The sequence below is a fragment of the Trichomycterus rosablanca genome, chromosome 10, assembly GCF_030014385.1.
Source record: "Trichomycterus rosablanca isolate fTriRos1 chromosome 10, fTriRos1.hap1, whole genome shotgun sequence".
In the NCBI taxonomy this organism is placed as follows: domain Eukaryota; kingdom Metazoa; phylum Chordata; class Actinopteri; order Siluriformes; family Trichomycteridae; genus Trichomycterus; species Trichomycterus rosablanca.
The window spans coordinates 3,345,001-3,368,618 of NC_085997.1; the positions used below are offsets into that span (position 1 = coordinate 3,345,001).

At 40.6% G+C, this 23,618-nt stretch overlaps 1 protein-coding gene and 1 non-coding gene across 2 annotated transcripts in view; one reads left to right on the forward strand and one right to left on the reverse strand.

Moving 5' to 3' along the window:
• unc13d (unc-13 homolog D (C. elegans)) overlaps positions 1–21,121 on the reverse strand; it is a 24,616-nt gene extending 3,495 nt beyond the window's left edge. The window contains 32 exon segments of the mRNA XM_063003393.1: positions 345–465; positions 1,496–1,579; positions 2,044–2,115; positions 2,712–2,817; positions 3,467–3,546; positions 3,704–3,778; positions 4,081–4,287; positions 5,697–5,792; positions 6,311–6,463; positions 7,158–7,278; positions 7,608–7,738; positions 8,521–8,572; positions 9,325–9,422; positions 9,512–9,568; positions 9,656–9,746; positions 11,148–11,269; positions 13,408–13,500; positions 13,502–13,526; positions 14,308–14,408; positions 15,007–15,099; positions 15,616–15,720; positions 15,812–15,881; positions 16,034–16,105; positions 16,204–16,248; positions 17,128–17,311; positions 17,415–17,481; positions 17,591–17,650; positions 18,030–18,137; positions 18,346–18,393; positions 18,890–18,940; positions 20,132–20,176; positions 21,035–21,121. Coding sequence (XP_062859463.1) covers positions 345–465; positions 1,496–1,579; positions 2,044–2,115; positions 2,712–2,817; positions 3,467–3,546; positions 3,704–3,778; positions 4,081–4,287; positions 5,697–5,792; positions 6,311–6,463; positions 7,158–7,278; positions 7,608–7,738; positions 8,521–8,572; positions 9,325–9,422; positions 9,512–9,568; positions 9,656–9,746; positions 11,148–11,269; positions 13,408–13,500; positions 13,502–13,526; positions 14,308–14,408; positions 15,007–15,099; positions 15,616–15,720; positions 15,812–15,881; positions 16,034–16,105; positions 16,204–16,248; positions 17,128–17,311; positions 17,415–17,481; positions 17,591–17,650; positions 18,030–18,137; positions 18,346–18,393; positions 18,890–18,940; positions 20,132–20,176; positions 21,035–21,121 — 2,920 coding nt within the window.
• A 2,047-nt stretch (positions 21,122–23,168) lies between these two features.
• trnag-ccc (transfer RNA glycine (anticodon CCC)) lies at positions 23,169–23,239 on the forward strand. Its single transcript has one exon. It is a non-coding gene; the product is annotated as a tRNA-Gly (tRNA).
• The last annotated feature ends 379 nt before the right edge of the window (positions 23,240–23,618 follow it).

Here is a 23,618-nt window from a genome sequence, read left to right on the forward strand (position 1 = left end):
TGCTAACTGAACCACAATCACAGACCTTATATGGTTAAAAATCTAGATTATTAGATGAATTCTAGGCCTTGCTTTGCTCACAGGGGCGCAGGTGGATCAAGAGAAGGCTTATATAATAATTTTAATGTAAGTTTATGTAATAATTATATTAACCTGACACACTTTACCTCAAGAAGTAGGAGGTGTTTACACATACAGTACTTCAATTATTACATTTGTTCATTTTTACTTTAATTTCTACTGTCTGCTTGAGTGTACTTCTATTTTTTCTGAACACACTGACTCGGAAAACTACAGTATGTTGTGTATAGAGAGTTTACTGTGTTGTTACTGTATGTACATACCGTTGGAATCGAGGGGAATGAGGTTGACAGCGTTCAGCACCTCCACATGTAGCTTCTGCACGGAGCGCTTGTATGAGACGATGAGCGTTACTGCTCCGTATTTTTCCCCACTACACACTTTCTGTTGAATAAAAAATGATTTTCTGCTCATCTGGTTAATATAAGCTCATTATAGAGCTCTAACGACTCACGGTTTCTAATAATTTGTTAATTAACAAATTACAACGTGTGTATATCATGTTTTTTTAGTGATGTATAACGCTCCAGTACCGTTTACACAAAGGCAGGTCCATATCCTGATGCTTCTACCTCTATACATCACTGTGGGTTTGGTGTTCTGGTATTATTATACACACAGCCTTCCTTATTTCAAACATGACACGCTGATTTAATGCCTAAGGGTTTTATTTTTATTTTATTTTATGTGTGTGCAGATTTGTGATTTTACTGCTTTTTCATTAAAGTAATAGAGAGATGCAGTGTATTGCTTGTTGTTCACTATGTGACTGTTGCTTCTGCTGCCTTTAGATCCTCCTGCAACTCCTTTCTTTCTTATTAACAGTCAGAGATTATTGTTATAATTACAATCATAAAACCTGTTTGGTTAGAGATGATTTATGGTTCCATGAACTTTAGAAAGCTCTTTTACCTACAATTGAGAGACCAATCCATCATGGGGCCTTGGACATAACCATGACGTGGCAGCACAAAATCAGCTATAAGAGGCAGTGGTAGCTAAGCAATTAAGGTACTGGAAGATTGCTGGTTCAAGCCCAATTGCCACTTTTGGGCTCGTGATTAAGGTCCTTGATTAAACCCTAATTTGCCCAAATTGTATTTGGTCGCAATTGTAAGTCTGTTTTATTTGTAAATTTCTGATTGTGCTCAGACATTGGCTCTAAAATAGTGCAGTCAATTGGTTCCATGAAGCACAGGGGTCACAATCCTGATCTCTCATCAGTAGGCAACATTAAGAGTGTTATAAAAGTTACACTTTTAATGAATATAATAGTTCTATTTGTTGTCTAAAAGTATTCTTTACATGTGTTTTAGTTCGGTCCATTAGTATGACCAAACATTAGATATGATTTATAAAGTTTTGCTTTTGAAAAGGGTGTCATAACTTCTGAACTATCAGTTTGTGATCCTACCTGCTCCCAGACCTTCCCATCGAAGAATTTTTCTATCAGTTGATGGCAGCCCATGGAGTGTAAAGTTAGCTGGCTTTGCAGAGTCTGCACATGAGAAGAAAATACAATTAAACAGAAAAAATATAACGTGTTTTCTAGTGCAAAGCTAACATTAGTTATTACAGTTGTGTATGTTAGGGGCTGGTTTATAGCACAAAGACCTGTACACCTCTGCTCCCAAATTAAAATCCCATAAATAAAAGTATTTTGCAAATAAAACAGACCAAAATTGTTTTATTGTGTTAATCATAGTAATATATGAATTTTCCTAAAATAGTACTGATTGTATAGCAGCCAAAGTTGGATCCATTAAGTATTTGATGAGGATGATGTTTGAGTAATTTCTTAAACACTTTTTCTCAGTAAAATGCAAAATAGTACGTACTTATTAAAGTTGCTCATTAGGTTTTAGGCAGTGTAGATTTCCAAATCAACTCAGCACAAAATACAAATGACTTTATCTTTAACAGACTGAATATTGGTCTTTAAAAAAGTGCTTTAGTTGTTACCTTGTAGTTATCTGTGTGTAGCGTTTGTAGAGGAAGTCCATTTCCCTCAGCATGAAAACACTGCTCCAAACACTGTAAAACACAAACACGTCCATGCTTATTACTATTTTTGAAATCTAAAAACTGTAAACCAGTGTTTTATGTGGCAGCTAAGGGGACATACATGTTCCATAGGCACTGTAGTTAGGCTCCTTTTACATTCAAAATACTGGGTTACAGTTACTGGTTTTGACACAGATTGTTGATGTTGTGCACACGTGTCAGCTTGCCAGACCTGGTACAGATTTGTTATACACTGTGATGTATAAAAGTGACTAGATCTGGTGGAATTTATGTTTAAAATGCTTATAAAATCTAATAACTTGGAATTGTCCGAGGGAGTAAAAGTTTAATGGGGATTCAACTTCCTGCTGCTAGAGCAGCGACTCCTAAAGACTAACTGGCTACGCTAAATTGGGAGAGTAAAAAAAAATGATGGATGATAATAATAAATAGGCATAATTTGCCGTATTTACTGTAATACCATAAATCTTGTGTTACTGTTCTAACTTGCTCGTCTTAACATTTCTCTTTACAGTCAAACATGAACAAACCCACCCTTTTCCTGTCAGTTGTACCAAACATGACAAATAGTTTTGTCAGTTTACTCTGCATTTCAACTTTCACACCTGTAGAGTGAACTGCAGTCTCTGGAAGAAAACCACACTGCTGTCCTCCTGCTTGGACACCTGGAGCAAGATCTTCACCGAACTCATCCACAGTGACGTCAGCAAACTGAAGTAGAAAAGAAAGAGAGGTGGGTGAAGATTTGGAAGTAAAAGGAACATGATTAAATTGTGGCAGGACAGATTAGGGCACGGATATAAACCATTAGTGTTGCCACACACAGTGGCCTTAATCATTTTGAAATCAAAGAAGCTTGGCACAACACTGATCCTTCCTAGGTTTGGTCGTCCAGATTCTGTGATCTGATTGGATAAAAATGGAACCTTTTGACAAAAAACAGGCACTGCACTTCATCTGGTTAATGCCATCCCAACAGTGGTAGCATCATGCTATGAGGTGCTTCTCAGCCCACGGAGACCATCCTTAAAGAAAACCACAGACCTGGGTGACCTTCCTTTAATGCAAAACAACACACAGGAGTGGTTTTATGTCAAGTCTCTAAAGGACCCACCAAAAGCCCAGAACTAAATCTTAAGAAAGAGGAAAGCTGGCGGTTCACAGATACTCGCCATCCAATCTGAGCCATGAAAAAAGAGATAAACTGCCCAAATCCAATAAAACTGGTCTAAAGTAATAGTTTAAGCTGCCGTCCATAATACTGCATGCTGGATAGAGCCGGTTATTACATCTGCTGTAAATAGGCACAGCAAATCATCTACTAACAAACATATGTATATGAATGATGTGTATGACCCACCTGTTAAAGTTCTCCTGTACCAAATTTTCATTCATATATTTAAGCTCTTTCTCCAAGTAACGCATCAGAGGATCCACAGCCTGGAGGAAAATAAGATTCACATTTATGGTACATTTACATTACCGGCAAATTGCCACTTTTGGGCCCCTGTTTCTTTGAATAAAAAATTCTTTCTTTGGTTTTACCAAAACATGACACTAAAATCCTAAAAAATATATAAATAAATTTTAGACTCACGTCCTCTGTGGATCTAGAAGGCAGTCGGTGTCGAGTGGCCATCCTGCGCACGTAATTCTCAATATCTGTGTGCAGCTGGAGAAAGAGAAACATACACAGTGTTTAAAGTTAGTGAAATAAACATGATATAAAAACGACACACCCAGAGTGATATGTTCTTCTTAAGCCTGGTTAATAGTTTCTGCTGAACAGGCTTCCAAAGTCTTTAGATTGTCAGGTAGGTCATAAATACTGGCAGACGGGCGCCCAGGTGGCACAGAAAGATATTCCACTAGCACACCAGCGCATCACCAGTTAATGTCCGTGTTTTTGGAATGTCCAACAAGCTAATGGTGTCCACATACTTTTGGACATATGCTGTTTCTAAAACGTGCTACCTTCTTGCCGACGGTGTCGACGGCCGAGCGGATCTCTCGGTCCAGAGCGGCTTGTGTGTGCTGCAGCTGAGATGGAAGCGTGTTCTGGAACTGGGCGTCTCCGATCACGTTCTTCGTGCGCTCCCGAAGCCCCGCCCAGCCGAGCAGCTGAGGCAGGCGGGTCAGTACCGAGCGCAGATGCTCCAGATCGTTCACCACCACACATAGCTGTAGGAAGATAATCAGACCAGACGCAGGAACACGTTACTGTCTAAATTAAACATTGTTGACTTTTTGGCGCAGTGGTGAAATCTGGGGGTCTGGGGTTCAAATCTTCAGGTGCTATTGGCTGGTCAGATGTCTAGCTGTTTTGTAGGTGCACTTGTCAGTGAGCTCTCAGTGCTGGTCCCATGTCCAGATATAATAGGAGGGTTGCATCAGGAAAGGCATCCAGCATAAAATATGTGCCAAGTCTGGTATTCAGGCCAGATCCACTGTAGTGGCCCCTAAATAAAGAGGGTTCAGACCATTGACTCTGTCTTTTTTTTCCCATTGGCATGGTTTCCACCCTAGTTTTTTTTTTTTTATAGATAAATGGCTCTTGCATAGCAGATTTGGTTCAATTAAAACACCAAAATGCCACTCAATACTAATCAAGTACCAATGACATGGGAACAAAGCTGTGATCTTAAAGAAAGGATTGTTCATTTATTCATCTACATTTATTTATCAGGGTCTGGAAAACAACAGGACAATGCATCACACTCAGACTCACAACTAGGGGCAATGTAAATGGGCCAATCCAATCCACCTACAGGCATGTGTTTGGGAGGTGGGAGAAAATTGGACTACCTTGGGGAAATCAACAGCCTTTATATCTTTTGATATCAATTAGCCCTGGCCGCCCAACAACCTGTCAGCGGCTTGTCCCTATAAGGACCATGATTGGTGGTTTCTAAACTCGGCTCCCTGTGATCAGCCCTTGTCCTTCACGCTGATCAGATCAGCGGCATTCAACACGTAAACTATGAATAACTACCATCAGCCCAACATGTAATTGACCCCTGATGATCAATTCTTACCGTCTTACCTTTTTTTTTTTTTTTTTTTACCCCTTTTTCTCCCCTCTTTAGCGCATCCAATTGTTCAATCAGCATCGTGCTTCCTCTCTGTCTATGCCGAACCCTGCCCTGACGGAGGTGATTGAAGCTAACCCATATCCCCTCCGAAACACGAGCAGCAGCCAGATGCATCTTTGCCACCCACACATTGACGAGTTTTGGCGCCACCTAGCGCTGCATGCGGAGAGACACACCCTAAGGGCACCCTCTTTCATCTCTGTGTAAGCGCCTCCAATCAGCCGACAGAGAACGTAATTGCATTCTGACAGAGAGAGACCCACATCCGGTTCTTTGTCCCACCCCCCATATGAGCAACCGGCCAATCGTTGCTCATATAGCCACTCAGCTTCGAACCGGTAAAGCAAGGCTGGATTCGATACTACGTACTCCAGAATCCAGCCCTGGTTGCAGCGCGTCTCTTTTACCGCTGCGCCACCTGAGCGGCTTACCGTCTTACCTTCATAGAATAAAACGTTTTATGGCTAGAAATAGGATTTGAGAATATTTTTGACTCACCATGTTGACAGCGCTGCTGGCATCACAGTTGACAGAGAGCTCCTTCACCCGAACCTTCAGCAGACGGCAGTATGTCGATGCCACCTTGCATATGTCCTAAGAAACATCAGAGAATATGCGTGAGTTCATATATGTGTTAACGTGGTCACCAATCAGTCAGCAAGTACAGGCTGCCCGCATCTTTACCAGAGAATAAAAGGCAGATCATATAACAAAAACCTAAATGTTTTAGCTCCTGTGTATCTTGTTGATCTCCTGAAGGAGCATAGCCCATCTTCAGCACTTCATGTAGCACATGTAGCAACTGTTTACTGGTCACAAGGGCACAAGGCTCAATACTCAATACTCTGGACAGGGTGCTAATCCACAGCAGGGCTTTAAAAGCAGGCAAATCAAGCAGTAAATCAAGTCTAGCAAGGCTAGCATAATAGACCATAACAGACCAAAATAGACCACAGAAGTTCCAGTCATTTAGTCACAGAGAAGGAACAGTTACAGAAATCAAGATAATCACAATTCTACCATTAAAAAACGTTCATAAAAGAAAAACTTTGTGTTAATATACTTTATCTACTTAATATACTTTATAAATAATGATTTGTGTAAATATTCACCTCTGTGAGTTTGACCATTAGCATGAACCCTTCCTCCGAGTCGGGCCAGCTCAGTTGTTCCCAGAGCTGACAGATGGGCTGCAGACATGCCGCCAGGTCCACTGCTGAAGAGCTGTGCTTTATGGGTACTGATCCAGACTGCAGAGACTGCAGCTACACACACACACACACACACACACACACACACACACACATTTTATCAAGTATATCAGCAGAAGAGTATGCTAGCCTATAGCTGCTGAGATCAGGGAATCCAGGGTTCAAATCTCAGCGGTTCTGTCAGCTGGTTGTGCATCTGTACAGACATGATTGGCTAATGTCAGTGAAGGGGGTATGGCCAAAACAGCCTAGTCATTGGGAGGTGCAATTGTCAGTGCATTTTCAGTGCTGGTCCCAAGTCCGGATAAAATAAGAATCCCCCAAATACGGGATCTGTTTGATGGAGGGAAGGCCAGATGAGGCCTCAAATTCAGGAAATAAACAGTAATTGTGTATATAAACGTGGTGCACTTTATATCAGTGGTTTTTGTTTTTAATCTAAAATCTAAAGAATCATGAAAGGTCCATCAGGAAACACTGGGCGAAAGGCGTAACCAGTCCATGGAAGAGTTTTGGCTACCCCCCTCTCTTCTCATACACAGTCAATCATGTCTGTGTAGACACCTGGCCAGATGATAGCAGCGCTATAGATTCAAAACTGGATCTCAGCAGTGATTGGTTAGAGTAACTGGTAGCTGGCATTGCATCCATACATTGTGATTCTGTTACAGATCAGCTTTTTTGTTTGCTGCTGAATGTTCTTTGTTACTTATGTAGCCAGTGTATTTGTGGACTGGTTCAGGTTTACCTGGTCCACCTGTACCGCTTTCTCCACTCGCTCCACCGTGGTGTTGAACACTTTATTCAGCCAGTATGGAAGAGCCTCACGAAAATCCTCATGAAAACTCGCCAGCTGCAGATTCTTCACTCTAAACAGGATCGGTGTGTTTAGATTCCGGATATTTCCATCACATTAATTACAGTTTATTACCAGCCATGTATCTAATTAAGATAAAACAACGTTTAAAAAAGGAAAATATATGTATATATTAACAATTAACACTACGCACTAGCAGCTATAATATGGTGGGTTCAAATATCAGCACCACTGCAGAGCAGCTGAATGAATTTTAATCCATGCAAGTTTTCACTCCCTGCTTTCTGGATTTTGTTAAATACCTCTGAGTTACATCCTTGATCTTATAATATGTTCTACAGTATATCGTATCCCTCATACAGGTGTGTTAGCAGATCTAACCTCTTCTGCAGGTAAGCTTTGTCTTTGTGAATAGTCTGCAGACTCAGGTACATGGGAAACAGACTGTTAGCCAAGGACTGATCCATGTGATCATCTAACTGAGAGAGCATGTCCCGAAGTTCCTCCGCCAGCTACACATACACACACACACACACACACACACACACACACAAACAATAAAATAACTTAATAATCACCATATTAGAGAAACGTGGATGTACAAACTCAATTTTAAAGCAGATATGACATAAAAAAAAAATGCTAACAAATATAAAAAGCAGTAGTTTGGAACAGGAATTGAGTCCCCATACATGTTTACCCAATCAGGTGAAATATATGTTGCTTAGTAATAAGTCTGTAATAAGGAGCACTGTCTTTTTTTAATGCATTTTGACTAGGGATGTAACGATACACTCTACCCACGATGCGATGTGATTCACGATACTGGGTTCACAATACGATTTGTTCCTGATTTTTTAAACTGAAATTGAAGACAAATTATGACAAAGTTTCTTTTTATTATTTCTCTTAAAAATAAAATAAAAGACTGTATTTGTGATTATCTTTTATTTATCTGAATAATAAGGTAGGTATAAACTATGCACAACAATTTTGAATTAAGCCCAATTTGGCTGAAAAACTCTGGCAACCAGGCGTATAGCGCCAGTGACGTCAACCAGGCGAGGTGAATAGCACCAGCGCCCTCTGCTGATTAAAGTGAATATCGATTAATTTTACATGGTAAACTGATTTAAATCGTGGAATTTTAAAATCGGTCATTAACTGACTTGTGGTGCATCGTTACATCCCTAATTTTGACATTTGAGTGTGAAAGAGGCTTTATTGAATATGATTAAATCCTAAATCTGAATTAAAAGTGAAATTTATAGATCATAATTAATACAATTCTCACCAGAGAGTCCAGTTTCGGGTACACTACTGTAAACACATCTAACTGCACTGCACTGCAAACAGAGAGAAATGAGAGACACGTTTAGTTAATGATTAATTTACTATACATCAATCAGGCTTAACATTATGACCACCTTTGTAACTGACTGGTCTGAGGATGTGCAGCCCCATACACAGCAAACTGTGACGCACTGTGTATTCTGACACCTTTCTATCAGAACCAGCATTAACGTCTTTAGCCATTTAAGCTACAGTAGCTCGTCTGTTGGATTGGACCACACGTGCATCAATGAGCCTTGGCTGCCCATGACCCTGTCGCCGGTTTACCACTGTTTTGATAGGTACTGACCACTGCAGACCGGGAACATCCCACAAGAGCTGCAGTTTTGGAGATGCTCTGACCCAGTCGTCTAGCCATCACAATTTGGCCCTCGTCAATCTCGATCAAATCCTTACACACATTTTTCCTGCTTCTAACATCAACTTTGAGGATAAAATGTTCACTTGCTGCCTAATATATCCCCCCACTAACAGGTGCCGTGATGAAGAGATAATCAGTGTTATTCACTTCACCTGTCAGTGGTCATAATGTTATGCCTGGTCGGTATATAATCAGTAGGTTCTGCTTTACTTGGGTTTTTACACCTGCTAAATGTATGTGTGGCTAAAACACAGGAACTGAGTGATTACGCAGGGTGTCCACATACTTTTGGTGATACAGTGTAATCCACTGAAAACAAATGCCTGATTTTACGGCTAATTCATTTTTATAACCAGATGTGGAGCGACAGATGTGGAGTATTACCTGACGAACACTCTATTCCAGACGTCTTTGGTCAGACCGACGTCCTCCTGCACCTCCTTAATCAAACGTGAAAGGGCGCTAACAGTCTCCGGCAGGTCCTTCAACAGAACAAAATCAAGCTTATAATGACATTTAACAAAATAATACGGACATCTGAGTAACATATTCAGAGTATTTAAAAATCCACCTTGGTCATGGGCTGGTGCAGGCCTTTCTGGATGTTAAACCACTCCTCTGTACCATGCTAGAACAAATCCATAAATCAAATAAATGAAATCATGACTTTAATTACATTATTATTATTTATTATTATTTTGTGTGTGTTTCTTACCAGAACTGCATCAGCGACCTCCTCGTGCAGGTCAAAATTGGCTGGATTGAGTTTCTGAAAGGCTCGAGTCTTACAGATCTGGACCAGAACTCTACACACACACACACACACACACACACACACACACACACACACACACACACACACACACACACACACACACACACACAAACACACAGGATTCAACAGGCAGTAGTAGCCTAGCAGTTAAGGTACTGAACTAGTAATCAAAAGGTCATTGATTCAAGCCCCACCACTGCCATGTTGGTGCCAGGTTGCCACTGTTGGGCCCTTAAGCAAGGCCCTTAACCCTTAATTGCTCAGAGAGTATAGTGTCACGGTACTGTAAGGCGTTTGGGATAAAAGCATTTAGCATGCCAGATTTTGAAACCCCACTGTGACCCCACTGCACCACAGTGGGAGTCATTATTTCCAAATGGAGAACACAAAAAAGGAAGGCTTATGACCCCCATGTATTTTGGACCTTAATTTCTGCTATCCATGACATATAATCAGCCAGTTAGCTAGATGATCATTACTCAACCCCATAATAGTATCAGTATTTAAGTATTCAATAATATGGACAGTGGCAGCCTAGTAGGTAGAGCTTTGGACTGTCAATTTAAGGGTTGAGAGTTTGGATCCCAGCTCTGCTATGCAGTCACTGTCGGGCCCTTGAGCAAGGCCCTTAATCCTCTCGGCTCCAGGGGCGCCGTACAATGGCTGACATAAAAGCTGTGATATGCAAAGAAATAATTTAGTTGTACTGTACATGTGTACAACCACTGCCATGTTGGTGCCAGGTTGCCACTGTTGGGCCCTTAAGCAAGGCCCTTAACCCTTAATTGCTCAGAGAGTATAGTGTCACGGTACTGTAAGGCGCTTGGGATAAAAGCGTCTGTTAAATGCCAGAACCTAAAACCCCTCTGTGACCCCACTGCACCACAGTGGGAGTCATTATTTTCATATGGAGAACACAAAAAAGAAGCATGTTCACTAGTGGTCTTAGACTTTTGGCCAACCCCAGCCAACCCCATAATAGTATCAGTATTTAAGTATTTAATAATAGGGACAGTGGTAGCCTAGTGAGTAGAGCTTCGGGCTCTCAATTAAAGGGTTGAGAGTTTGGATCCCAGCTCTACTATGCAGTCACTGTTGGGCCCTTGAGCAAGACCCTTAACCCTCTCTGCTCCAATGGCGCTGAACAATGGCTGACCCTGCGCTCTGACCCCAGCTTCCAAACAAGTACTGTATATCTTTATACGAATTTATGAAGGCAAATAAAGGCATTCTATTCTATTCTAATATTTATTTTTATTCATATTTAGCCTACAAATGTCATATGGAACTGGTAAAGTTTGAACACGTTACTTTATTTTGAACACTGAGGTGCATCTAAAATACCTGTTCATCCCCCACAGAGTGAAAACCAGCCTGATGGGTTACATTCATGAGCAGTACTGTGTGAACATGAGTGTGTCGGGTGCAGTACCTGAGCAGTGTGTGTAGTCGTGGTGTGCTTTTGGGTGTAGGAAGAAAGATGTCTCTGTACTTGGCCACTAAACACAGACCATACTGCAGGAAGCCGTGCAGAGAATCACCTAGTTCTTGTTTCTGTCAGCACAAACACACACACACATTATATATTATAAATATTATTATGGTTCAGCCAGTATCACAGAGAACAGATTCAGACTGCTTGACATTTTGCACATTTTGCCAAACTAGCAAACAGCTTGAAACTTGGTAATTTATTAAACTAGATGCCATGCTGGAATATATATTTAATCTATAATACAAAAATAGTTCAAATAAGACAGGAGAGATAAGATATTGTCGTACCCAATTACCCTATTGCATTACGGTTCCTCCCTACTGATGTTGATCTCCACCCTGATTGAGGAGAGCCATGACTGACACACGCCCCCTCCGACACGTGTGCAGTACCCGGCTGCATCTTTTCACCTGCACGAGGCAAGTTCATATGCGGATCAGCTTTGTGTACAAAGAGCCACACCCTGATCAACACATTATCCCCCTCTCTGTGCAGGCGGCATCGATCAGCCAGCAGAGGTCGTATTTGGATCAGTTATGGGGTCCCTTCTGGCACTCACAACAGTACGCATCCCTACTACTGGGTGACACAGTGGGTAGCACTACTGCCTCAGAGCAAGAAGGTTCTGTGTGACATTTGCACAACCTCTACAAGGCTGTGTGGGTTTCCTCTTACAGTCCATATACACGCAGTCAAGTGTGTCAAACTTGAACTGATGAATCATATTTAACCTGTAACTACCCGCCCTGTCATGAATGGACCCAAAGTGTAAAACATGACCGTAAAATTCGAATAAATAAATACCTACAGATTTAACAGCTCTACTGTAAACAGTTCGAGTGTTAATCAGCATGGACGTGCAATATCTCATACGCTCTTCTTTAACCACATGTGTCTCGGAACAACATCATTGTGAAACAGCAAGACTTCAGGAAACTGTTTCAGCACCAGCTTACAGCACCTTGCACTACATAATCCTGCACACCCACCAAATCACCCGCCCATGTCCAGAATAGTGCTTTATTCTTTATGCAAATGCCTTTACTAAGTCACAATCTTCCACTCAGTGTATCTGACCACAGTGCCAGTTACTATAATTAATAAAATTCTCAACAATTTGAAACAACTAAAATCATTAATTTTTTAGACACAAGGCAGGTTTTAGCCCCCATGTTCTATTTAGGCTCCCTGAGACCCCAGAGCCTCTTTAAACGCTCATTTTTTAATCAGCTCGATACCTCATGACTGTCCCTAATTTTATGGAAACTTTAAACAAACAGTTTTTATATTGATGTTGTCATCCAAACACCCCCTAATTCAGGGTTTTGTCAATAGACCCACATTTTGACTATGATACATTCTCTTCCAATTAACCGTAGTCAATCTGTCTCCCGCTGCTGGGGGATCCATGATTGCAGTCGAGGTGGGTATATTGCTGCTTGTGCCTTCTCCGACCCGCGTGCAGCCCTTAGCGAAACCCTTTTCCACCCATGCATTCTACACAGACCCCACCCATATAGTCCGGTCATCCCGCCCTAGCAGAACAGTGTCTGCTGCAGGCACTGCCGATTATGCCCGCTAGATGGCGCCCGGGCCGACCGGTGGCCACGCCGAGTTTCGAACCGAGGAGTTCAGAATCTTGGTGCTGGTGTGCTAGCTGGGAGCTTTGACTATGATTTTTACCGCGACCCAGGCCACACAAACAACGTATCAAAATGAAACACAAAACGAAATACTGTATATTATATATTATATATAATAAAAATGATGGCAATCTGGTCCCACTGTGGTTTACAAGATGTAACGTGAAGCCTCCACATGGGGGCGTGTTTATGCACCTGTTAAAAATTGGTCCTGTCCTAATTTATACATGTGTGTGTGTGGAGGCTCAGAAACCTCAGAGCTTTTTTTAGATTCTATCTGGTGTTGAGAGTTGAGCTTACACACACTCGATTACACACACACACACACTCAATTACACACACACACACACACACTCGCTCTTTCTCTGATTAATCTGCTGAATTCATCTGATTAATTCTGAACTTTTATTTCCACCCACACAACACTAGGGTCTCCTGGACCCCAAAGAACTAGGCAGTACAGTCAACGTTAACAAACACAAGGCTTGGTCCAGCTTCATTAACACTTCCAGTATGTTACTGTATATGTAATGTAATGTCACACAAGCTCTGACCTGTTGGTATGGGAGTTCCTGCTGGTCCCAGTGATACTCGATACTAGTCAGTTGCTGAAACAACACAGTCGAATCGACCTCCAGGCTCTGATAAGAGTTTACTGTAAGCCACCCATTTCCTACACACACACACACACACACACACACACACAAATCAGGAGATTTTTATCAAGCACGAGTGATATCTTAAGGAAGCTTTGCTCATATCGGTTTCATGTATGTAAACAAAACATGTGCATGACTGGCATACACGGCATACACGACTTAGCTGCAAATATCGAAAATAACGTGTCTATTTTGTGCCTTTAACTTCATAAACATGCATTTTATTAAACACCAGCATTGTCATTAATAAAAAGTTATTTTGTTTAGTGTCTGTCCATATTTCTTTTGAGTGAGGTCAAGTAAAAAAGTAGGGCTTGTAAATAAAACACCATTATCTGTTCTGAATCTGATCAACCGAACCAGGGTGGCACGGTGGCTAAGTGGGTAGCACCGTTACCTCACAGCAAGAGTTCGATCCCCGGGTGGGGCGGTCCGGGTGGAGTATGCATGTTCTGTGTGGAGTTTGCATGTTCTCCCCGGTTCGAAACTCGGTGTTACCACCGGTCGGCTGGGCGCCATCTAGCGGGCATAACTGGCAGTGCCTGCAGCAGACACGGTTCTGCTAGGGCGGGATGACCCGGACTATGTGGGTGGGGTCTTGAAACGCTGTGTAAGGACCCTGATTAGCAGATAGAGAGGCGCCTGTGCAGAGTTTGCATGTTTCTGTGTGGAGTTTGCATGTTCTCCGCGTGTCCGTGTGGGTTTCCTCCCACAGTCCAAAGACGTGCAAGTGAGGAGAATTGGAGACTGTGTTTGATATAACCTTGTCATATAAGAAGCTCATCCAAAACTTACGCCAGGTCCTGCAGGAAAGGAGAAATGTCGTTTTGGGTGGCGTAGTACTCCAGCAGTGTGGTGCCCTCTCCACACAGTTCACCCTTCCACGGTTTGCTGTCCTGATCAATCACAGTAATAATGTGATTAAAAAAAAACATAAGCAGGACATAGTTCATGGGGATATATATACTTGACAAAACATTAGTGAGGTTGGCAAGACAGCCCAGCACACCAACTCATTCCAAACTTGTCTGGCCAGTCAGGTACTTTCAAATCAAATTTAGCAAACTATTTCTTTACAGAGCTCACTTAAAGAACAACATGATTTGTCATGATGAGAGAGGAAAGGACCTTCCCAAAGTGATGGCACACATTACAAGCATGTAATTAAAATGTCATTGTATGTATTGCTTTTTCCCCATAGCTACCACAATTGGTGCACTCAATACTCAAATAACAAATAATTGCTCAAATGAAAGACGATGTAACACTGTGCTAGACATGCCCTTGTACCAACTTTTTTGGAACATAGTGCAGACATCAAATTTGGAATAAAAGTATAAATATACCGAAAAAATCAAATTATTTAGTTGAATAACAAATATCTTGTCTTTACACTGTTTTAATTGCAAGCAAGTCTAAAAGAATTTGCAGTTTTTTGGAATTGGGGTTATATATTGAGTTTAGAGAGATTACATAGAGAGAGGTCATTAATACCTGTTGTTTGGAGATGTACGCATGAACAAACTGTTGCAAGATCCCGCTGTAGTTGACGTACAAACTTCGCCCGGCGCTCAGCGTATCATCTCTCTGTCAATCACAAATATAAAACTCTTTAAGTTATTTATGTAAAATATTAAACAATTTATCATTAGGGGGGCACGGTGGCTAAGTGGGTAGCACTGTCGATCCCCAGGCGGGGCGGTCCGGGTCCTTTCTGTGTGGAGTTTGCATGTTCTCTCTGTTTCTGCGTGGGTTTCCTCCCACAGTCCAAAAACATGCAGTCAGGTTAATTGGAGACACTGAATTGCCCTAGGTGAATGGGTGTGTGTGTGCGTGTGTGTGTGTGTGTGTGTGTCTGCCCTGCAATGGACTGACGCACCGTCCAGGGTGTTTCTGTGTGCCCTGCGCCCATTGAAAAGCTGGGATAGGCTCCAGCAACCCCCCCACCCCCAACCCTAACTGGATAAGCAGTTAAGAAAGTGAGTGAGATTTATCATTTTCTACTTCTTTTTCAATCAAGCTGAACTCATATTGCCAATAGTTATTGATATACATCCTGACTCGTTCTCTTGGCACTGCCAGTTTTAACGGTCAGTAACTCACCTCTTTGTGGATGAATTTGAGCTGCAGATGACACTCCCCCCGGTTTGGGTACGTTGCTGTCCGTGGTTCGAGTACGTACCACCTGTCCTCTGTACAGTGCAAATCCTAGAATTCATAATGTGCAAAAAATTTCATTCATTCTGAATTTTTCTAGCTGATTAGTTGGAGTTAAACCACGATGCACGGTGCTTTCTACCTTTAGTTTAAGAGCAAGGTTTCCCAGGAAATCGTCCTGCCCTTTCTCTTTTTTGGCATCTTTAAACATCCTGTAATGGAGTCATATTGAAAGCAAGATTAAATTAAAACCCCTTTATGCTATACATGTATTTCACTTACTGTATACTACCAAAAGTGTGAGCGTGAATGTGGGTGTATAAACAGGCGCGTGTGAAACAGAGGCGAACAGAAGCAGCGTGACCTTTTCAGCCCAAGAAGGTTTGTCGGCAGGTCGTCGAATTTCTGAACAAATGAAACCTCTTCGTCTTTATCCCTGTGAAGCGGGCGGTACATGAGTCAGTGAGAAATACAGGGAAATTTTCTGCTTTATTTAACCGCAGCGACTCGAATGAGAGGAAACATCTTACTCACCACATTTCCAAGTGAAAAGTGGAAGACGTCAAGTCTTCAAACACCCTAATTTATAGAAACAAGACACAATGAGGACTGAAATTAATGATTATAAGTGTCAAGATTCTAATTATTGTACACTGATCAGCCATAACATCTTGTTTCTACACTAACTGTCCATGTTATCAGCTCCACTTGCAATATAGAAGCACTTTGTAGTTCTACAATTACTGACTGTAGTCCATCTGTTTCTCTGCATGCTTTGTTAGCCTTCTTTTTATGCTGTTCTTCAATGGTCAGGACCCCCACAGGACCACCACAGAGCAGGTATTATTTGGGTGGTGGATCATTCTCAGCACTGCACTGACACTGACATGGTGGTGTCATGTTAGTGTGTGTTGTGCTGGTATGAGTGGAGTTTTAAACACCTCACTGTCCCTGCTGGACTGAGAATAGTCCACCAACCAAAAAGCGTCCTGTGACCACTGATGAAGGTCTCAAAGTTGACTGACTCAAACAGCAGCAATAGCTGAGCGATCGTCTCTGACTTTACGTCTACAAGGTGGACCGACTAGGTAGGAGTGTCTGATAGAGTGGACAGTGAGTGGACACGACACGACAGAAGGACCCACCACCTAAATAATACGTGCTCTGTAGTGGTCCTGTGGGGGTCCTGACCATTGAAGAACAGCGTGAAAGCAGGTTAAAAAAGTATGCAGAGAAACAGATGGACTACAGTCTGTAATTGTAGAACTACAAAGTGCTTCTATATGGTAAGTGTAGAAATAAGAAGGTGGTTTTAATGTTATGGCTGATCAGTGTATATTATAATACTATGTTGTAACACAGAGATCAGAGGAGAATTACAAGTTACCATAACTTTATGGACACCTTGATATGTTACATATATAACATACATAACAGTGTGTCTGTAACTTGACTTACATTTTAAAGGTTTGGTCCCAGACCGGGTTCCGCGTCTGTATCTTCACATCGGTTTGGAAGATGTCTCCTTGCTGGGCTGCCCCCTTCACCACTGCTTTCCGTGGCTTGGCAGGACTACTCTGAGCCGCTTGACCTTTCTGACCTGCCTGTAGGATGCTCAGCAGGCAGTACGGGTCACTCAATCCTTTTGAGATAAGGAAAAGAGTTACGGGACCAGAGTGTGTTATTAACTCATATAGTGTCGTCCATGTTATACTGTATAAGAAAGACAGGATATGGTGTCATACCACTGACGTCTTTCCCCAGAATCTCTTTGGCCTTCTTCACCATGACTTTCAGGCAGTAAACCGGTCGCTGCACAAACAATTGATTACAAATCATATTTTATTTAATTTAAAGTGTTTAAACCAAGCAAATGAATTCTGACAGAACATTATTAGTTATTAAATGATTTTTTAATCACCAGCGCACTGTCCACTTTTTCAGACAGGCTCTCATGCTCAGCATCCGTCATCCCAAATGCCTGGAAAGTAAAAACAATTATAAGTAATAAGTAAATATTTTTGTTTTAATAACCTTCATTCATTCATTGTCTGTTTTACCACCGCTTTATCCTGTTCATGGTCATGGTGGGTACAATTCACTGGATGAAAGACAGGTCGCCAGTCCATCACAGGGCACACACACTCGTATCTAGAGGGATACCTAGAGTATCCCTCTAACCTGACTCCATGTCTTTGGACTGTGAGAGGAAACCGGAACACCCGCAGGAAACCCCCATAGACACAGGGAGAAAGAACCTGGACCCACCTAGCCACCATACCGCCCTGTTTTAATAATAATCCATTCGAAATGCAGAGTATGTTGCTTTAAAGTGTGTGTGTGTGTGTGTGTGTGCTTACCTCTTTGATATAATTCTGGAGCTGGGTGGTGCTGTACTCAGTGTTAGATGTCGGCTTGCCCAGTCTGTATTTGATGGTGTACAGAAGCTCCTTGTACAAAGGTTTGAGCTGTAGGAATGACAGGTACATGCACTGTTACTGTTAATCTTACATGTACTATATGGTCAAAAGAATACGGACACGCTTTCTAATTACTAAGATTCATTTTTTTATTTTGCTTTTTAGGCTACATAAAATGTCATTCTTCAATATTATATTTTACTTAGTATAAACACACATGCAGAAGAAACTGAGTATTCAGATATAAAGGACGTACCTCAAACTCTTTGTGCCTCTTCGCCTTCTCTGCCGGGTCTTCAAGATCCTGCAACGACATTGTATTCAGTCAATTTACAGTATTATATTATAGTATTATTGCATTGAACACTGCATGAAGTGGATTTAAAGTGGAAAACCTTCACAGCATTATACCCGAGCCACCATCAAATCTTTTAATCAATACCAATATTAAAATAATTATTTGAAAAAAGTACCTGCGTAAGACTCATTTACTTTCAATTACTGCCTTTATCATACATCCAGACCAAACTGTACATATTAAAGACACCTAAACACATATCATTAACGTTTTTATGAGATTAGAGCTTTCTCAAATCAGAAAGTTGATATAAAAGTCACAACACTGGTGGTTTTACACACAGTGCTGCTGCTAACATAAAAAACCGAGGAACTATAAATAGAATAGAATAGAATCTGTGATCACATCTGTACGTGGATAACATACTAAAGTGTAACACAAGTCTGAAGTGTCTAAAGTGCAACACAAGTGTCTTTGACAGTGTCTGAGCTTCTGCACTTACCTTTAAGCCCTTTAGTTTCCTCGTTATGCCAAGCTTTCTCGCAGGGGAGCCCTGAGGGTCACAAACGGTCCAAATAACACATTTCAGTTAACACCAGTTTACACTTAAAGCAGAAGTACAGAAGTCTGCATACACTGGTCAAGGTTGTAGGAGAAAAACGTCAATTTACACTAGAAGTATTAACGTAATATTACGTAATCAATTACTACTTAGAATCTGTAGATATGCAATGAGCACTGCTAAAATTGAATGTTCCTGGAAAGTCGTATATGTGACAAGAAGTGTGTCAATTGCATTGTATCACCTCCAGTATTTAGACCAGTTCCTTTTCTAGCTAAGAAATCTCTAATAATGGTAGAATTTCACGCTGTCCTACAAGGTCACTGATGGGAGCATAAAGTGTGGTTATTTTCTTTTCTTCTTATCACACTCTCCAAGCTTCCATATGAGGCTGTATGTTTTTTTTCCACCACAATGCATATACGTATAGCATTAAAGAGAATATATAACAAAAGGCTCAGCAAATAGACTACAAATATTTATTGATACGTAAAAGCATTACTGAGGAAATTATTTTACAGAATTTTGAGTTGAAAAGCCGTAGGTTTTAAGAACAGTTGTATAATTGTGACATGGTCATATTAACAAAATATTCTACTACTCAAAAATATCAAAATAAATGTCTAAATGTCTGTGAAGCAAAATAGTGTTGCAGATTTTTTTAGTTAAATCTATAGGTAGATAGATAGATACAGACAGACACACCAAACAGACAGATAGATACAGACATACAGACACAGACAGACAGACAGACAGATAGACACACACAAACAGATATATCTGTTAAATAGATAGATAGATAGATAGATAGATAGATAGATAGATAGATAGATAGATAGATAGATAGACACACACAAACAGACATATAGATACAGACAGACAGATACAGACAGATAGACACACACAAACAGATATATACAGAGTAGACAGACATAGATAAAGGCAGAAATACAGACACAGACAAACAGACAGATAGATAGTCAAATAGATACAGACACAGACAGAATGACAGATACAGACAGACACAGACAGACAGATATATAGATAGATAGATGATAGATAGATAGATAGATAGATAGATAGATAGATAGATAGATAGATAGATAGATAGATAGATAGATAGATAGATCAAATGTCAAGATCATCAATAGGTTAAAATGAAAATGAAATAAAATGAAGCACCTGTCTCTGCCTGATTCGAGTTGATCCTTTACCAGATGAGTGAGACTGTGCACAAGACAGACACAAATTAAACAACAATTCTGTGATTTATTTCCACTCTTTAATTGATCAAGTTGATTAAAATATATTGATTAATCTCAGTCCTTTGATACTGCATTTACATTGAGCTTGATTGCTATGCTATAGTTGATATGAGCATGCTAAAAAGAGTTTAGCAGTTGTAAGGTTAACCTTGCTAACTATGCCGCAAAAATCATTAATCATACTGTTAATGTCAAAAGTTTACATACACCTGTCCTGTACGTGCCATGTATGTCATAACAAGTATGTATTTGGATTTATTAGTTCCCGTGAATGTTCATTTTTGTTACCTGAATGATTGCAATCTTTCTATTTTTCACTCAAAAGTGACTAAAGTTACTGGGTTTACCTGTATTGTAATCTTGTACCTAATAAACAATGTGATTATGTTGCTGTTTTTCCACAGTCTGGACCAACATGACTATACAGATAGATGAGCAATACTGCCCTGGTTGGAAGCAGTTCTCTAAAAAGCTTCCTTGTTCGCTGTGATAAGGAAGCTTGCTTATAAAATTAAGGATATTTATTCTAATTTTAGAAATCTAAAATCTAAAGCCATTTGCATTGTTTAACCTGGTCACTACGTGTCTGTGTACCATTAGTGCAATTAGATCTAGTCAGCTTTAGTTTCTTTGCAATACATATGTATATATTTTATGTTTCTATAATAAATAGCCTTTCATTATTAACATTAAGCTTGTTTTAGTTATGCAAAGCATTAATGCAAGGAAAGGCAATAATAATCTCTAGATTAGATGATGAAGAAAGCTGTATAATTTACTAGAACTGGGTGTGAAAAGTATGAAAGTGTTAAGTACTTGCCTCTTGAGGTGGAACAAGCAGTCTGTCATTGTTGGGGCCGTCCTGTACTGGTACCGTGCTGGCAGACTGTGGAGAGTTTTTAGCCATTTTCTTCATTGATCTAAATCTTCTTGAGGTAAGAGTCAAAGATCCAGCACAAAGACGACGCAGATTCAACAGATCCGCTCAAATCAAGAGTCTCATTGAAACATCATGAAGTCTTGTCAAGCAGCCATACATCTTTCACTCGTAGGTCTTAAACCGAGTTGCGGAAGTAACGTTTCCTGTTTAAGTTTGGCCCTGTGACTTCTTTCTTCATCCGACTTTCAGGGCAGAGCCTGTTGCCTCGTTGCTTCTCGAGCCTCTTTCTCCATCTTCCTTCCTCCAACGGTGCATGCAGGCCTCTGCATCTCTCCACAGGTAACAAACAGATCTTTGTAAATGAGACGCTTCACGCTTATGCATATTATTTAAAATCATGCACAAACAGTTGCACTGAATCTCTCTCACTGGCTGTGTTATCTCTACTGATAAGAAAATGTTGCAAATGATTGTCAGTTCATTTGCATTAACTGAACAGCTAAAAGTCAACCTCACAATCTGCAGCCTGCTCAGTTGTTCAAATACAGTTCTGAGCAACATATGCCCACTACTATCTTTTCCTATAGATGTATTGCTTATTCAAACACTGTAACACCAAATCAAGTTCTGTTCATGCTACAACAGCATGGCTGCATAATCAAAGAGAGCAGGTGCTAGACTGGCCTGTATGTAGGGCAGATTTGTGTAAAGTATAAAGCTCTGCTATATATTTCCCCTATGTACAAGTTAACTTAATGAGTATTTGGTCATTTTTTAGCAGCAACAACTGCAAATGCAAATTCCTCTAACTGGATGTCAGGCTTATACATTGCTGTGAAGAAATTTGGACCATTTATCCCCATTAAAGTGAACTTTGGAGCATTTACTGCTAGTCTAAGGACCCGCCACAACATTTTGTCCAGAGCCATTTGAATGTAGACTTTAGGTCATGGACCGATGGCAAGACGCTCTCATTCTGGAGTTTCTGGTAAGGAATAAAATTCATAGTCCTGTCAGTTAAAGCTCCCAGGCCCTAGGGTGTCCAAACGTCTAGTTTTAGGGTGAACTGACTGTTATTTTTTCTGCCTGTAAGCAGTCCGGCACAATGCCTGGGTGGACACTTATCTGTCCTCCTTTGGAAGTAAACGGGATGCTTGTAACGATTATGATTAATTTGTCTGTCACTAGTTTGAAGCTGCCACTTTCCGTGAGGACGTCCACCACTAATGCAGAACATCCAGCCCTGAAATGACGGTTAATTACTACGTTGTAGAAACTGTTCACGGTGTCGACATGCCAAAACAAGAACAACGTACAGCTCTTAGTGGTCAGCTCACCACCCTTTCATTTGGAAGAGCAGGAAAGATTAATTTCTCTTTTTTAGGGTCTAATGTCCTCCTTTTGGGGGTCTGGTGTCCTCCTTTTTGGGGTTATGGAAGTGTCCAAACAAGGCAGCCATACATTGCCACACCATGACTCTTAGCAGCACCATGTTTAATAGCTAATATGCTGATTTTTTGTGGATTGCTGTTACATTTATGCCTGATGTGGCACTCACGTCCTACAAAAGGTTCAACCTTCGACTAGTTAGTTCACAAAACACTCCACAAACCCCAAAAACCAAAACCAGGGGTGCATCAGGGTGTATTTGAGCAAACTAGAGAATAATTTAGCTTCCCGTTTGCTAGCGTTTGTTTATGAAGTGCAACTCTTGCTTCTTGTCTCCACCGTGTGGCCACTTGGGGGAACTGCACATTATTTTTTTCTCTGGTTTACAAACTGTTTTACACTAATTAATTAACACAAATTAAACATTCCTAATACGATTTGTAGTAAAATGAAAATATTTCGACATGATGCGCGAATAAAGTGCTTATATAATTAACTCAAAAGGGTTTTAGTGTCTGAGCAGTAGCAACACAGTGTAGCTTCACTGGCTAATTTCAGCATGCAAACATAAACAAAGAGAAACGAGTGACGCTATAATTCTGTCATACATATTTACTAGTTTTAAAAAGGGACCATAAGCGATGTATTTAGTCTATAGGGTGAAACAATAACATCAAACAGCACAGCGCCGCTGGTGTAGTGGTATCATGCAAGATTCCCATTCTTGCGACCCGGGTTCGATTCCCGGGCGGCGCACTGACTTTTTGATTTACCTGCCACAAATTATAGCAAACACGTTCTTTACTTTTGTGGCTTTGTAAAATACTGATTGTTCAAACAACCTAACATAATATGCATATTTATTTGCTTTTATGTTCCTAAATAATGAAAAACATACCTGGCTACCTACCTCTGGCTGAGTGCCACTCAGTATGAACTACACTGTTGTTTACATGCCACACTGCACTTTATACAAACTGTATAATACTGTAATTTCATTTAGTTTTGTCTGTATTTTGTATTGTTTGTACAACCCCAAGCCCCCCATATACTGACTATACACCTTATATAAACATTATACATCCTAACAACCTTATATAAATATTAAACAACCATATACAAACACTATACACAC